This window comes from Populus trichocarpa, chromosome 18 (genome assembly GCF_000002775.5).
Source record: "Populus trichocarpa isolate Nisqually-1 chromosome 18, P.trichocarpa_v4.1, whole genome shotgun sequence".
In the NCBI taxonomy this organism is placed as follows: domain Eukaryota; kingdom Viridiplantae; phylum Streptophyta; class Magnoliopsida; order Malpighiales; family Salicaceae; genus Populus; species Populus trichocarpa.
The window spans coordinates 2,707,742-2,724,780 of record NC_037302.2 but is presented as its reverse complement, the minus strand read 5'-3'; the positions used below and the strand labels follow the sequence as shown (position 1 = coordinate 2,724,780).

At 33.3% G+C, this 17,039-nt stretch overlaps 3 protein-coding genes across 3 annotated transcripts; 1 reads left to right on the top strand and 2 right to left on the bottom strand.

Moving 5' to 3' along the window:
* Window positions 1-681: 681 nt before the first annotated feature.
* LOC7458990 (pentatricopeptide repeat-containing protein At5g48910) lies at window positions 682-2,129 on the bottom strand. The gene is made up of 4 exons (XM_024590339.1): window positions 2,075-2,129; window positions 1,865-2,002; window positions 1,305-1,582; window positions 682-930 (listed from the first exon to the last, which is right to left on the bottom strand). The coding sequence occupies exons 1-4, from the start codon at window positions 2,127-2,129 to the stop codon at window positions 682-684; spliced, it is 720 nt and encodes a 239-aa protein (XP_024446107.1).
* A 3,190-nt stretch (window positions 2,130-5,319) lies between these two features.
* On the bottom strand, window positions 5,320-8,747 carry LOC127904716 (uncharacterized). Its single transcript, XM_052449071.1, has 4 exons — window positions 8,524-8,747; window positions 5,767-5,862; window positions 5,632-5,677; window positions 5,320-5,430 (listed from the first exon to the last, which is right to left on the bottom strand). Exons 1-4 carry the CDS (start codon window positions 8,745-8,747, stop codon window positions 5,320-5,322), a joined length of 477 nt encoding a protein of 158 aa, XP_052305031.1.
* Window positions 8,748-10,549: 1,802 nt separating this feature from the next.
* On the top strand, window positions 10,550-13,088 carry LOC7462957 (leucine-rich repeat extensin-like protein 4). Its single transcript, XM_024590043.2, has one exon. It carries the CDS (start codon window positions 10,882-10,884, stop codon window positions 12,733-12,735), a length of 1,854 nt encoding a protein of 617 aa, XP_024445811.1. The 5' UTR covers window positions 10,550-10,881; the 3' UTR covers window positions 12,736-13,088.
* The last annotated feature ends 3,951 nt before the right edge of the window (window positions 13,089-17,039 follow it).

The following is a 17,039-nucleotide window of genomic DNA, read 5'->3' as shown; positions in this document are numbered from 1 at the left end:
TTTTTATTTTTATTATTTAAATTAACCAAATTTATTAAACCTAATCAAATTAATAATCAAAGTTTCAGATTTTATTTTAGCTTCTTTTTAAACGCTTGCATTGCCTTGGTGTTTTTTTTTTGAACATCTAAAAAAATTTAGGCTGGCCCGCATCATAGCAGGGCCCATATCTAGTGTTGCACAATTACAGAAATTAGTAATCTTCATTCTTCACCACGATTTATCAACCACCCTTTCCTCTGCTTCACCAGGGATGCGGTGTCTTCTCTGAGGCCAAGGTTTTAGAGATGCAATCCCAAACTCATGAACAGCTCCGTGATAAGGAAATTTATTTGAGTTGAAAATATTATTTTTCATGAACCTCACCACCTCAACCAGTCTCTAACTTGGCCGAGGAGATACTACCACGCACCTCTTGGAGCTTTCATCAACCAGTTCTACATGCAAAGCTAAGAGTTTATTGAATTATTTCAAATCCTTGAAGGCACAGCGAAAAACGTCTTAACTCGGTAATGGCAGAGCTCCTACCCAGGCGACCAACTTTGTTGAGCTTTAGAGAGCAACTTGGCATAATTTCTTAGTTTTTTTTAGGGACAGTAGGTTTGCTTCTATTCCAGATCTTTCTGAAAATACAAATGTGCAGTTTGTGCTCACAATTTACAATAAATCCCAAACTTCCTGTCACCAGTAATCTTTACAGAAGCAATATCCATCTTTGAATCTATGGAACCTATAATTATCCTCGATAACTATTTCTCTATCACAGGCCTGAGATATGATTTTCATAACCGAATGACAATCTCTACAAACTCCAACACTATTCACAACCCGGAATGGACAGTTTCCTTGGTTGTTTATAGGCCAACCTTCGCTATGTTGAGATGTGGTATCTGATAGTTCCTGTTTCATGAGCAATCTTCCCTCTATATCCTGTAACATGCAGAGAATGTCTGCAGATACAGGGTTTGAGGCAGTAAAGTCATGAACAACTCCATTTTGTTCTACCACACTGAAACCCGGTTGCTTGTGCTCCAGTCTCATGTAGCTTCGCTATCACCCTTCTCACAGCATCCCATCTACCTGCATCTGCATATATATTCGAAAGGAGGACATAAGCGCCATCATTTGTAGGATCTATCTCCATGAGATGTTGAAATGCATGCTCTTCTAATCATATGTCGTGGTAACTTCCACATTCTCTCATCATGGAACTCCATATAGAGCATCTGGTTCTGTTGGCATTCTTTCAATGAACTTCACTGTTTCTTCCAAGTTGCCAGCTCGACCTAGGAGGCCAACCATACAGCCAATCTGTTGAAATACTTGTAGCCTTTATCAACTAAACCTCCATGGCTACAAGCTGTGAGAAGAGCAATGAAAGTTTCATGGTCTGGTTTTACTCCTCTTTCCTCCATTTCCAAGTTAAGACTTGTTGCTTCCAGGGCATGCCCCTCCATGGAATATGCTGCTATCGTAGCAGTACAAACAAATACGTTCTGGTAAATTATTTGAGAAAAGATTTCAAAGGCCATGTCAATTAAGGCAGTTCCCAGCATAGCATCCATATCAACCTCGTTCTTCTCTGTGAACACATGAGCCCAAATGCCATGATTCAGGGCTCAAACATTAGGACATGATGAAAGCAAACTGATCAATGTCAGGTACACATTTGAACTCTACATCTTGCAGAAAAGTTCAAATGATTCACTAAACAGATCGTGTTTTACACAAAAACGGATCATAATGTTCCAAGAAACTATATCCTTCTCTGGAATCATATTGAAGAAGTTTCTTTCCCTATCAACACCTCCACTTTGGAAGAAGCCATGTTAAATTCCATGATCATGCACTTTTATATGGCAACTGCTCAAAAGATATGCAAACTTCATCAAGTCTCCAGCATTCCCAAGAAATCCATTCACAATCATTCTGTATGTCACAATCAAGGTATGAGCAACTCTTCCTAATTCAAAGTCTTCTACATGAACATGAGGTGAAAGTGCTGTGACGAGAAACCTCATGCAGGCTTACATTTTCAAACCTGAATTGTCTGAACTTTCAAAATAATACCCACCTTGAATATAACCAGACATCTCCGTAGTCCACAACACCAAGCTCCTCTCCCTCATTTTGTCTTATTGGGCTTCACATACCCACTAACCAAATTAATCCACATAACAATTCAACGAACTGCCGCTTATCCTTAACTTATTTTCCTCAATGCAAAGATGCAATTTTTTTTCCATTTCCAAATCCCTCAACTTAGCACAAGCCGAAACCGAACTAACCATGGTTATCTCATCCGGTAAAACCCCACTAACCAACATTTCATCAAATAAATCCAACGCTTCTCTATACCTTCCCTTTAAAACATAACAAGAAATCATAGTATTAATAGAAACTAAGCCCTTGGGAGAAAAATATTGTTGCTGAAATCAATATTTATCATCTTATAAATTAATATTGATTGGAACAATGATTTTTTTTAATTGTTAATTTAATCCTCAAATATTTTCTTTACATCATTAAGTTATTTTGAGCCAAAATTAGCACCCAATTACTTGTTTTTATCATGAGTGAGGATTGATTTGAAAGTCAGAAGATCAAATATAAAAATATGAGTAAAATAAGTGGTATCTTTAGTAAAATATCTTGATCCCTTATATTTCTCAATTTATAGGTGGTCGGTCCCTTTAATTTTTAGAAATTCAATTTTAATATCAAAATCCATTTCCCTTATTTTTTAGTCACTTTTTGTTCGAGGAGAGAGAGAAGGTTTTTGAAATTCAATAAAGAGAGAAAGTGATAGTTGATGATAATCTTGGCCATAAAAAATATTGAAATTGGTGTCAATGAATTCCATTTAACGATGGGAGTTTTACCTATATGTTTTTTTTTCATTTTCCTTGTTTAAACAGGCAAATATGACTGTAATAACTTTTTTGGGTTTGAGTTGATTTCAGTTTTGGATAGTTTATCAAGATGTCTGAGGTGTTTTTTTAAGTGTTTAGGGTCAAAATAGATTGAAAATAGAGTTTTAAGCAAAAAAGAAGAAGAAGAAGAAAGACCATGTTTTTTAGACAGCTTCTAGTGTTTAGGGTGAACGACATATTATCTGCTCTTTTAAGAAATTAAAATATGAAATGCCTAGGCTGTTTTTTTTTTAAAAAAAATTCCCAGGCATATTTGCCTAAGATCTTTTTGGGTGTTTGTTTTTGCTATTTTATATTTGAGTTAAAAACATTGATAAAATGATTTGTTGAATCCAATTGAGTTTATGAGACAGATCACGGATTTAACAAGTTAATTCGCAGCATTCAAACTATTTTTTTTTATTTAATGCTTTTTATGCCCCTTTATTTTTAAGAAAGAAAAATATAATTTTATTATTTGTTATCAATGATGTACTTTTACTATCTCGGCACCACATGCCTATCACAATTTTTTTACATCTAAAAAAATATTTAATACAAAAAATTATCATGTGTTTTATTGTAGTGTAATTAAAAGAAAAATAAACTCTTAGATAAAAGATTTATTGAATTTGATGACATGCATGACCTGCATCGCGATTTTGTTTAGTTAACTTAAGTTCATTAAGTTTTTTTTTTTAAGTAGATGTTATATTTTACTAGTTTTATTCTTTAATATTGAGTAAATTCAAGATTGAGCTTTTAGCATGTTTTCACGACAGATCAAAATTGCATTTGTGTCAAAGAAATTTGATCGATTTAAGTTAATTTAGCTGAGGTTTAATTGTTTAATTAAAAAATCAAGTTAAATAAAAAACTGAATGGGGAGGTTATAAATTGACACAAGTGGCCAGATTTAACAATATTGTAAAAATATTATCTGCATTCTTAACATTTTATTTTATATTTTAAAAACATTTGGTCCACGGATTGCTTGCCAATGGACTAGTTCTAACTAATAACATTTCTACGAGTCCTTTTCTCTAACAACTGACATACTCCCTTCAATATTGAGTACAAACCCATCAAATTGTTGTTCAAAGACTTATTTCTGCCAAACCTACATTTTAAAATTCTCCCATGAACTTCACTTTCCCATTTAACATAAATATACTAACAGGAAGCATGAATCAAGAACTGAAAAGTGAAAATATATCTAGCAGACATCCTTCTTGAAGCTTGTTTTCTAAAAGGGTATTCCAAATTATGGTTTCTGGTTCATGGGCAAAACCTAAAATTTGATGGGCAAGACTAGAAAGCCAAGAACTTGGGCTTGTTATACTAGGGTCATGAATGAGATTTGGAGCCCGTTTAAGAGTGTGTTTAAACCGTATTTTTTTTTAAATTTAGTTTTTATATTTTTAAATTATTTTGATGTGTTGATGTCAAAAATAATTTTTTAAAATAAAAAATATTATTTTAATGTATTTCTAAATGAAAAATATCTTGAATTGAAACTGCTATCACATTTCCAAACACACCCTTACAATGAACAAATGAGCTTAGATCGGTGAAAATTCTCTTATATTCTACCAAGATTTTAACAAATTTATGATTTCATTCTGGTCTTGAAAGTGAGTGGGATGGTGTGGGTTTTAGTGTTGGCTTGTGTTTAGAGAGAGATGAGAAGAAGATTTGGAGAAGTTAGGCCGAAAAAAACTTTCCTTTTTTCTTTTCTTTTCTTTTCTAGTTATTTTCAATAAAAAATGTTCATTTTTTATTTTAAAATAGTTAACTTGGAAAACTAAAAACTGTGTTATTCAAATTAAATTTATTTTTATGAAATTCTCTATATTTCCTTTAAAAATTATCATTTTTTATTTATTTACCAGAAATTCTTTTAACCAGATTAAAGTAAATAAAATGCAAGAATAAACAAAACAACTTTGTAACGATGTTGTGGCCTTTGATGGTTAGCCATCGGTTTCGGCTCCCTCCTTTCTTGTAACGAGATTGGACTGTGCTGTTGAGTTTACAGTTGTGGCCCATTTAAGTGTGAAAGTAAGAGTATCAAGCCCAATATATTGGGCCTCCGCCTTCTCATTAAGGCCCACGATAAGAGTTACTTGGCTGGGCTATAACGTTCAGTACTCCAGCAGTAAATCTTCGATTATTTTAAAAAACAAGGAAACAAGAACTAGAAACGGAAGCAACTACTTTACTTGCATGACCACCTTGATTGGTGGTTTCTTGTACACAGGTCAATTGGAGAGAGGACAAAAAGGAAACAAAATGATCATGAAAATGAACGAAAAAATGAAAAGCAGAGGCAAGAACTCAGTGAAGTTTTCATATTGGCAGCTCATTCAGCATAGAAGTTATCATCATCTTCATCATAGAAGTTATCTCAGCCTCTGGTTTGACGAGTATTATAGGACTTGCAGTTCAGGCATTTCTGAGCCACTACATGGAACTGCACTTCTGAGGTCTTTCCACAATCATTGCAAAGGATCCAAACCTGCAGAGCAATCATTAGTATATCTAACAAGCAGTAAGCTGGTTCAGCGTACTGGGAAAATTTGATAAACTTGCAGATCTTTAAAAATAGTTTTAATGGTTGTACTAAAACTGAAGAGGAAGAGAGAATCAACCATTTTATTCTGGTAAGGTTCTGGCATTGGCGTAGCTGCAATTTCCACGTCCAATTTCTCCCCCATACCTCAGACACATCACAGACTGACTTCGAGCAAAGAGGGCAAGCATATCTGTAACAGTAACAAGTATAAATCTCTGCAAGTTTCCAAACCATTAAAGAAGCAACTGGAAATTAAACAGCTGCTGGAGGGGAACTCACTGATAATGATCCCACATTTCCTTTAAGCAGCTCTTGTGAATTACAACTGCTGCAGTTAGAACCCAGCCATAAAGACCAAAAACATTACTTGTCAGTCTGAAAGGGAACAAACCATGAGGCATAGAGAAAGTTGTAATCTAAACAATGGAAAGAGTTTTAGAACATGTTATGATAAAGTTATCCTCATAACATGTTCTAAAACAGGAAAATCAAAACCTAAACAATATCCAAGCGTGTGGTGAGTGCCTTGCAGTGCTGCACCATTATACATCTGGATATTTTCTATGCAGTAAACCGGTGAAGTCAATTTATGTACAGTCCACGAGACTGTCATTAGACTGCAGCCACAAAGATCATTCGCTATTTGAAAGACACAACTGACTATGACCTTTTTTATACACCTTTCACTATCAACTTACATATTTTTATGACTCGAGCTGGGCTGACAATCCCAATAACAGAAGAAGCACCAATGGATTCAGTATTCGTCAAGGCAAAAATCTAATATCATAGTGTACCAAGAAACAAGAAATTTCCTTGCGTTCAAGCACAAAGGCTGAATACTAAATTCACCTGGCATAGACCCAGTCGCGTGAGAAGCAGTTGAGAGCTGCTTTTGACGAACTGACAGTTTCAAGTAATTTGAATTTTAATATTACCAAATATATTGTTTACATGATTTGCGCTTTAAAAGTCGTCGCAACCGCGTGAACAAACAATTTAACATGACTTCTTTTCTAATAATAACTTTTCCCTGTAAGTAATTGATTAGAAGATTCGAAAGACACGTGGCATGCATAGAATTACAATTCCAGGTTTAGGAAAATATCTGGAAGTTGCTAGCACTGTTTAAGAGTAATTTTTTTTACTATATTATTTACATTTAAAAATAATAAATTAAGTGCATTTATTCTGAAAACATCATTTTCAAATTTTCAATACTACTACCGCAACAGTGATCGAAATGGTATTTTCAAAACAAATACATTTAATATGGATATTTTTTTAAGGAAACAATATTAGTTTAAATAAAAAGAAATAAATTGCAGCTTGAGAAATTTCTTATTGAGCATGAATTCTCAAACAATATTTTTAGGTTTGGAGAGATATTTTTTACATTCATTTAAAGTAATTCATCACAATTTTTTTTTAATTGTGTTTTATTCGAAAAATTAGGAGGAGATCGTTTAATGACGTAACATTTGCAAAATTTGATCGCGCGTAATCCCAATTTTGTTCCTGATGATATTTTACCTGATGTTGTTGCGCGTTTAAGAAACTAAAAAAATTGTAGTATTTGTCGGATAGATTTCGTACGTGATGAAATTGTAGATAATTTAATGGAACAATAAAAAATATTTGATATACGTATTATTTATTTCATGATATAATAGCAGTAGTTAAATCTACAATATTTAAATTTAAAACCATCAATATTAATATACATATATTTTTTAATTATTTTATAACCTCAATTAGAAAATCATTCTTTTAACTAAATACATTAAACTAATTTTTGTTCAATCTCAATTTTAACCACAGTTTTAACTAAACATATATAAATATCAAACCAACCTCAACCAAAAATATTTTTTGTAAAATAATTTTTTTCAAATCATAACTACAACAGCTACCACAATACCAAACATACTCGGATTTACCTTTCCTCACCTTTCAAAGTTCATGGCTTTAGCTAAACAAAGGCTTACTAGATGAGGATGTTATTGAAGGAGTTCCAGATTCACCTTTCCTCACCTCTTAATCTTATTATCTGGTATGACAATATTGGAGCACTGTTCTTAACCTCAATCATAGAAGTTTAAACCTATATATATATATATATATATATATATATATATATATATATATATATTCAGTTTGTTTATAATTAGGTTTTCTTAAACTTGAATCAGAATGAAAACAAATATATTTGGAAAAATATTTGATTTTAGTCCTAACTTTTCCTTTCTTAACATCTTGTAAAGTAATGTTCTGTTTTAATTTCTTAGTTTGAAAGATGCGAGAGTCGAACTCACCTTAATATAATGTATATATTATGCGAACTTTTTATAAAGCATTTTTATATATAAGGTTGTGAGTTTTAGAGGGGTGTTTGAGAATATGGTAATAATTGTTTTTTAAAATGTTTTTTACTTGAAAATATATTAAAATAATATATATATTTTTATTTTTTTAAAATCATTTTTGATATCAGCACATTAAAATGATCTAAAAACATCAAAAAATATTAATTAGAAACAAAGAAAAAAATAAAAAAATTTCATATTTTTTCAAAAGTGCTTCTGAAATACAAAAACAACTATCCTTAAAAAAAACCTCAAGTTTTGACTTTGATATAAGTGTGGTCGGGATATTTTTAGACAAAGTTTCTGTTTTGTATTGCATTTCAAATGAAAATTGGGTAAAATTTTAAAATTTAAATTTAAATTAATTTTTTTATGTTTTTAAATTGTTTTGATATACTGATATCAAAAATAATTTTTAAAAAATAAAAAAAATATTATTTCAATACCCTTTCGAATGAAAAATATTTTATACTATTAATCTATTACCTCATTCTCAAAAACTAATTATGTGATCTATGTGTAATATTTCTTGTGGAAGAGTGTGAGATGACCTCCATACCTTTTTATTTTTATTTACTTCAAAATCTTTACTTGGAACATGTTTCAAGCTTTTATTAAGGCCATATATTGGGCCAGGCTCACAATTTAATAATCTCATAGCCTCACTCACACAGATATCTCCGAGCCCAAAACTATAAACGGATTCAGTGACCCAAGAGAGAGGAAGCAAATTGATGGCGTGGTCACGCGGGATGCGGTGAAGCAGAGGAAGGGGATCCGCTCCGCTCCGCTCCGCTCCGCTCCGCTCCGCTCTCTGTACAGGAAAGAAGAGGCGCCGACGATTCGGCAATGAGAGACGTTAGTCCAGACTTCACGGGTCCTTGTCTCTCTCATTACCGTGTCCTTTTCTTGGACCCCGCTGCTATCAGTTCAGATGTCATGTCACTGATTTGCTCAAGTGGGGGTACGGCTCAGCCCTGCAACTCAGCCAGTTTCTCTCGCGCTGTTGGATATGTTGGCTTGATATTAAAATTATTTTATTTAAAAATATATTAAAATAATAATTTTTTTATTTTTTAAAAATTATTTTTAATATTAACAATTAAAACGATATAAAAATATATAAAAACTAATTTAATTTTTTTAAAATATAATTTTAAAAGCATTTTTGAACATTATTAACAGATCGCCAATAAAAATGTAAATCCAAAGATGTTCATCCCATTTGATTTTGTTATAAAAAGATTTGAATTATTTTTTTTTATTTTAAGTTATTCTTTTAGTGTTTTCGTATCGTTTTAATATGTTGATATCAAAAATAATTTTTTAAAAATTAAAAAAAGTATTATTTTTATATATTTCAGAGAAAAAAATACTTTGAAAAACAATCGTTACCACACTTTCAAACACCCTCTAAAAAACATGATAAAACAAAAACTCTCAGGTAAAAAAATAATTTCTTCAATGATTCATATTTGTATAATTCTTAAGTAAAATTTTATTATTCAAAATTTGTATTTTCTATCCTTTGCTCACATACGTGCAGTAAAAAAAAAAAAAATGATTTTAGTTCATATAGAATAATTTCTTTGAGATAATTCAACCGTGGTCTGATTTATTAAAACCACCCCCCCCCCCCCCACCCTCTGCTTCCAGCACTCGTAAGTAAATTTAATCAATAGTCATCATTTATTTTTATGGTTTAAAATTATTTTATAAAATATTTTTAAATTATTTTAATGTGCTAATATTAAAAAAATAAAAAATATTATTATAATATATTTTTAATAAAAAAATATTTTAAAAAATAATTACTATCCCAATAATAAACAAATAAAATCTAAATAAAGGGTTAAAAAAGAGGTTGTTGAGTCCGGTAAATGAGGAGAGTAAGAAGCTGCAACTGCAACTGCCCATAAAAGAAGTTTTCCGGCAAATGCTGCTATCCCACCTCACTCGTCTGACTGAGAAATTGTAGCCTTACAAAGACAAGGGGATTTGCTTGCTTCTATCGTATGCCTACTCGTTTGCTTCAAGAACCAAAAATAGAGTAGGCCCTACAAGCAATATCTTTAGGGTAAAAACTGTGGATGGCCAAATGTGAAATTGCTTGGTTCCAAATTGTAGGGTAAGCTACTCAGTTCACACTTCACAGGTGAACAATTATTTGCTCCGGAATGCAGTCAAGCGAGCTGTTTGTCGGGTCGGTTTGATCTTGAAGCTTTTCTTTTTTTAATATATGAATCAAAGGACATGTTACGTGTAAGCTGGTCCGTTTTGCAACACTACTGTAGTGTGTTTTTAATGTAAATATTTTTTTAAAATATTTTTTTGTTAGAAATTTATTAAAATTATTTTTTTTAAAAAAATATAATTTTAATATCAATATAAAAAAATATTAATTTCATATTTTTTTTAAATAAAATATATTTTTAAAACATAAATACAAAATAAAAAGTTACACAATTTAAAGTTGTCACAATGATATACGATTTTGTTTGGAATTGCATTTTAAATTAAAATTTAATTTTTTTTAATATTTTTAAATTATTTTGATGAGTTGATACTAAAAAAATAAAAAGAATTATTTTATTATATTTAATAAATAGTAACTCGAATCCTTATTTTTGACGACAGATAACAACAAAAATAGTAAATTCTGTACTTCACGAATATCTAGAAAATAACCTTTTCAATTTTCATAGTCGTTCCCGTGTGCAAGAGCTTCAAGCTGTCAGGCTGTTAGTTTCTGTGGGGATTTTAGCCATGGGCAGAAAATAAAGCCGAGTTATTATGAGAAAGCAACACCAAAAAGTCTTCATTTATATCTCACATTGGCTTTCTGTTGTGACTTAGCTGCAATTATTTATATTTCTCACTGCCTTCAAAACTAATCTCAAATCCAACGCCATTTTTCCACCTCCAAAGTCTCCTCCTCCATTACCGCCTCTCTTGCTCTGTGTCTAAATCTTAGAAAAGCTGAAAAAGACAGAGAGGGTTCCGTTTTATATTGTATAAAAACAAATCCATGCATGTTCACTGGTGTCTGATGAAGGAAAAGACTCACATTCTTCCATTCTTCACCACTCTCACTCTCATTGGCTTCACCGCTGCCCAACACCACTCTTTTTCTAGCAATGCTGACCCTCGAGACTTACGAACAACACATATTGAACAGAACCAGAGACAGCTTTTATATTACAGAGAGGAGCTTGATGTAGAAGATGAGTATCTGATGTTACCACCTTGCCTCAAATTTGACAACCCAAGACTCAGAAGTGCCTACATTGCACTCCAAGCATGGAAGCAAGCCATCATCTCGGATCCCTTGAATCTCACATCCAACTGGGCGGGACCTGATGTTTGTAATTATACTGGTGTCTTCTGTGCCACAGCTCTTGATGATTCGTCGATCCAAACCGTTGCTGGGATTGATCTAAATCATGGCGACATGGCAGGCCACTTGGTCGAAGAGCTTGGACTCCTGACAGACATTGCCTTGTTTCACATCAACTCCAACAGATTCTGTGGGAGAGTACCGAAAACTCTCAAGAAACTAAAACTCCTCTACGAGTTGGATCTAAGCAACAATCGTTTTGCAGGCGGATTTCCTTGCGTTGTTCTTGATCTTCCAAAGCTCAAGTATCTTGACCTTCGATTTAATGAGTTTGAAGGTGATTTGCCGAAAGAGCTGTTTAATAAGGATCTCGACGCAATATTCGTAAACCACAACAGGTTTGCTCTTGAATTACCTAATAATTTTGGTAACTCACCTGTTTCTGTTATGGTTCTTGCGAATAATAAATTTCATGGATGTTTTCCGCCTAGTTTGGCTAACATGTCTAAGACCCTAAATGAAGTGATTCTTATGAACAATGGCTTGCGCTCATGTTTGCCTAAGGAGATAGGATTGCTAAAGAAAGTTACGGTTTTTGATGCAAGTAATAACAAACTCGTCGGCTCTTTGCCTGACACCATCGGAGACATGGAGAGTCTAGAACAGCTAAATGTGGCACATAATATGCTGTCAGGAGAAATCCATGATAGCGTGTGTTTGCTTCCACATCTGAAGAGCTTTAGTTATGCTTATAACTTCATCACTGGTGAGCCACCGGCATGTTTGGATTTGGAAGATTTTGATGATAGCAGGAATTGTTTCAGGGTAAGGCCCAAACAGAGATCAACACTGCAATGTAAAGTGTTCTTGTCTAGGCCAGTTCATTGTGAGGCTTTTAACTGTCACGAGTTTGATCCTTCTCCACCATCACAGCCGCCGCCGCCGCCACCCGTTACTTCACCTCCACCACCGGTTTATTCTCCACCACCACCACCACCCCCTCCACTATCATCGCCCCCACCACCACCTTCACTAGTTCCTCCATCAGCACTTCCCTCACCTCCCCCTCCATCATCAATGCCGCCGCCACCCCCAATACACTGTGTTCCATCTCCACCATCACCTCCACCACCTCCTCCCTTCTACTCACCTCCACTATCCCCACCAAACTCACCTCCTAATTCACCTCCGCCGCCACCTTTTTATCATTCACCACCTCCGCCAAACTCATCTCCACCACCTCCTCCCTTCTACTCACCTCCACTACCCCCACCAAACTCACCTCCTAATTCACCTCCGCCGCCACCTATTTATCAATCACCACCTCCGCCAAACTCATCTCCACCACCTCCCTCATGTGCAGAACCTCCTCCACCTCCGTCACCACCGCCATGCCAGGCGCAACCGCCTCCAATTCAATACTTGCCACCTCCACCTCCTCCAGTTTATAATCCACCACCACTGCCAGCTCCAGTGTATAATGGTCCATTGCCACCAATTACTGGCATATCTTATGCATCTCCACCACCTCCATCAATCAGCTAAACTGCAATTCTTTTGATAGATTTCTCCTTTCACCAGCCCTACAAAATCACAATTACTTCCCATGTATTCTTGGTAACAAGGGGCAAAGACCGGACCTATGTTATGGTAATCATTCAAGAATTGTTTCACACCATTCAACGCAGCAGAACTGATATTGAAAAAGACATTTGGAGATAGAAAAGAAAGGAAGGAAGAGAAGTGTGCAAGAAGATTAAAGCTTCCCATGCTCTTATAATTGAATTGCCATGCTTGTTTTTGAGTAGTTAATAAGAGGAAAGATATAGAGAGAAAGACAGATTATAATTACAGATATGAGATTTATCTTAGCAATCTATCTGTGCTTTTCAATGGAAGGATCCATTGTCCACTTCAACGTCACTGTTTATTATGTTCTTATATTTCTAGGATACAGCAGCCTCATCACGCCGGGGTTTTTGCTTCTCTCTACTTCTGCACTCATTTCGCCATAAGGTGAAAGGGAGCAAGAAAACATCTTCCCAGTTGCAACCTTATAATATTAGGTTCCATTCCTATCAAATAACACTTAAAATATATTTCGATGCTCATTTGGCTTGTTAAATTAGTGTGACAGATTTCAGGTTCATCCTTTGAAACATAAGAACTAATCCAACGAAAATCAAAGCGTCCTCAGATTCTTCAGTTTTCGCCATTGAATCACTTCCAAGCTGAAATTCAGGTTTCTAGCACCAAGAGAGTACTTCAAGCTCCCTTTCTACGGTAGCATATTTCACTTGAAATTTTGAGTGTACTAAATAAGATGAGAGCAAAACCATGAAAAGCAGGTATATCATGACAAATGCCAAGGCAGATTTTTAGCTGATATTCAAGAGTCTTCCGGATGTATTTGATATTGTAATAATTATTGTGTGATTTTAAAAAAATTATTTTATAAAATTATTTTTAGTTGAGTTGAGGTTGGTTTGAAAAAATATATATTTGGTTAAAATTATGGTTGAAATTGAGGTTGAATAAAAAATAGTTAATGTATTTAATTAAGAATACTTTTCAAATTGAGGTTATAAAATAATTAAAAAAGACATATATTAATATTGATGATTTTTAATTGAAATATTGTAGATTTAACTACTGCTATTATATCATGAAATAAACAATACTTTATATAAAATATTTTTTTATTGTTCCATTAAACTATTTGCAATTCCATCACGTAAGAAATTCATGCGACAAAGACTATAGTTTTCATGGCTTTCTGAGCGTGCAACAATATCAAGTAAAATATCTTCAGAAATAAAATTGGGATTGCGATCAAATTCTGCAAATGTTATGTTATCATATGATCTTCTTCTAAATTAATTATGTAGTGCCATTGAATAATATTAAACACTTGTTTTTCGAATAAAAAACAATATCTAAGAAATTTTGTTCGATTTTTTTTTATTTGACTGGGTCGGACCCGGTCCAATGCATTTAGGTTTGGGTCGGACCTAGTCCGGCCCATTAACAGTGGAGATACTCTCCACTGTTCACTTTGCAGAACAGTGGAGATGGGAAAGTGATGAAGAAGAAGAAGAAGAAGAAGAAGAAGAAGAAAAGGGGAAGGGGAAGAGCAGGCTACACTAGCTCTCCACTGTTCACTTCTTATTTTTCCTCTGTTTCTGCTCTTCTTCCTTCCCTCTTTCTTGCAACCTTTGTTTACTGTGTTATAAACACAGTTCGCAGATAGTTATGGGTCCCACAAACAGAAAATTATGTTTCGACCGTAACCAAACACATGACAATAGCGTTTTTCTATAAACGCAACCGCAGCCGCAATGCCAAATACGCACATGGTCTCCTGCTGTGTATTCATTTCTCAATGGCTCTTGTTATATCTTTTACAGCTACCTGGAAGATGTTTGCCTTCAATGATGCATTAGATTTCAATGTTTCAATGTTAATCTAGTTTTAGAAATTATTATGTGAACTTATGGCAAGAAGGTCACTTAGTTTTAGGAATTATTAAGGATGATTTGGTCACTTAGTAAATATTAATTGATTATAATTGTTTGTGCCTTCTATGTGATTTCTTTACACTATTTGTGTGAGAAAATTTTGATTTGTTAGAAAAGTTTTTAGAGGAAATGTTGCTAGTTTTTTTGAAAGATTATATTGTGTTTTTTTCTTTATATTTTATTGAGCGGTGAGGAAATTTGCTCATGCATATTAACATAATGTATTATGAGTGCTATAAATTGCCATCTTCAATAGCTCACTCCCTGTTTATTTTTGTGTTTTAAAAGTATTTTTGAAAAAATTAAATTTTTTTTTCTTGTTTCAAATTAATATTTTTTTGGTATTTTTAGATCATTTTGATGCGCTGATATTAAAAATAATTTTTTAAAAATAAAAAAAATATTATTTTGATATATTTCGAGTGAAAAGTACTTTGAAAAACAACCACAACCACAACCACATTTCCAAATAGACTTTCAAATTTGTGAAACTCCTAAGAAATAACTTTAGCTTGAAACACATTGTTTTGCTTTATTTATAATGCTTTCGAGTTTTCATTCAAGAAATAATGCATGGAAATTTATAAAAAGTTAAGTGTTATTGATTTCACTTGACACATTTTTAAAGCAAATATAAGCTTACAAATTGGTTTTATGCTCTTAAGGATGAGTTTATGAGCAATGAAAAAAGCCAAAGAAGAAACCATGCTATGATAAAAAAAAAAAATGTATTTAGCTAAGGAACACAATACAGTGAGAAACAATAATGTTGAGGACATATGAAACACAGAGTGGCCTGCACTTGTTATTTCATTTGCCTGTGTATAATTATTAGCTGAATTTGCTCCTAACATTTTATTGTCTGAGTCTCAACATTCACCTTTTGCTAAATCCTATATAAGGTAATGATAACTTCAGTATGACATTGAGTTTGAAACTTATAATTTAGTTGAGTGTGTGTTATGGCTAGTTTGGTAAGATGGTAAATTGTGAAGGTGAGGGAAAAAAATTAGAAACTTGAATTTGATCTAGGTTGCGTTTAAAATCCAAATCTAAATCCAAATGTGTGTATGTTTGTTGAGTCGGGTGTGTTGGCAAAGATTTAGAATAAAGGTGGCAAGGAATTTGGTTAGATTTTAGATATGTGTTGTAGGGATTTTTTGAGTGCAAAAGAGTTGTTATAATAGCTGTGTGTATGCATAAAACAAGGATTATTATGACAATTCAAGCATGTATAATGAGGGCTATCATGAATTTATGGAATATGAAAATTTGGAAATTTAGGTTGTCATAACACAACAAATGATTAGGATTTAAAGCTGTTATGACAGTCCTAAAAAAAATTGTTGTGAAAGCCCTAATATATATATAAAAAGATTGTTATGTAACCTATATTCATGAGAGTTTGTGCTGTTATGACAGCTCAAATAAGAAAGATTTAGGGCTGTTATGGTAGCCCTAACAAGTGAAAAATAAGAGCTATTATGACAACCCTAGCGTGTTAGAAATTAGGGTTGTTATGATAATCTGAAAGTCCATGAATATGAATTACTATGATAATTATAAATGTAAATAATTATGAATTGATTTTTTACTTATTAAATATTTAAAATGGATTTTGTATGAATGCGTATGGAAATTATGTGTTTAAATATTTGGGTTTAATTGATTCTAAATGAATGGATATATGTGTTTGTTTGATCAAATAAAAATGTTGATTTGTTATCATTGAAATTATAGAAGGAGCATTGCAATGGCCAGTCTGTATCCATAACATAAAACGGAAAGGCATGTATCAAAGACATGAAGACAAAGGATGATTCCTTTGTGATGCTTATATGAACTGCGGTTTCACTCACAGGCTCAAGTGCAACAATTGACTTTTATGTGGGATTGCTGTGTTCACGCCTCTTGAACAAAAAAAGAGAAAGATTGGCCATGCTTAACATTTTAGCTTCATAGAATTCCATGGAAACCTCAAGATCCATGAGTGAGTTCTATGAATAATTAGAAGTGTATTGGAGTATTAGATCCCCAACAACTAGTTTTTTTTTTATTAGCGTGGATATCTAGACCAGCTTGTGTGTACCTTGACTAATCCCACGGGCCCTGAAATTAACGATTATATAAGCCTCTAATAACCCTGAGGTTTATGAGACTCGAACTAGTGATATTTATGAAACAAACCTAGAACCTAACTAGTTGATCTACACCTCTTAGGGTTCCAACAACTAGTTTTGGATCAAGGCTTTGTTGTTGTTAATTGGAGTGTTAGATCTTTCTCGCTATGTGTTTCCAATATCCCTATGGCAGAACATTTTCGGTTGCGAA

Excerpts from the sequence above, each read along its gene's own strand:
- LOC7462957 (XM_024590043.2), top strand. The coding sequence starts at position 10,882 with ATGCATGTTCACTGGTGTCTGATGAAGGAAAAGACTCACATTCTTCCA.
- LOC7458990 (XM_024590339.1), bottom strand. The coding sequence starts at position 2,129 with ATGAGGGAGAGGAGCTTGGTGTTGTGGACTACGGAGATGTCTGGTTAT. Across the intron at positions 2,003-2,074 it reads GATGTCTGGTTATATTCAAG|CACTTTCACCTCATGTTCAT; the intron begins GTGGGTATTATT and ends TTCTCGTCACAG. Across the intron at positions 1,583-1,864 it reads GTTTGCATATCTTTTGAGCA|AGAAGAACGAGGTTGATATG; the intron begins GTTGCCATATAA and ends ATGTGTTCACAG.
- LOC127904716 (XM_052449071.1), bottom strand. The coding sequence starts at position 8,747 with ATGAGAGAGACAAGGACCCGTGAAGTCTGGACTAACGTCTCTCATTGC. Across the intron at positions 5,863-8,523 it reads TTGGGCTCGGAGATATCTGT|ACTGACAAGTAATGTTTTTG; the intron begins GTGAGTGAGGCT and ends GTTCCCTTTCAG. Across the intron at positions 5,678-5,766 it reads GAAATGTGGGATCATTATCA|ATATGCTTGCCCTCTTTGCT; the intron begins GTGAGTTCCCCT and ends TTACTGTTACAG.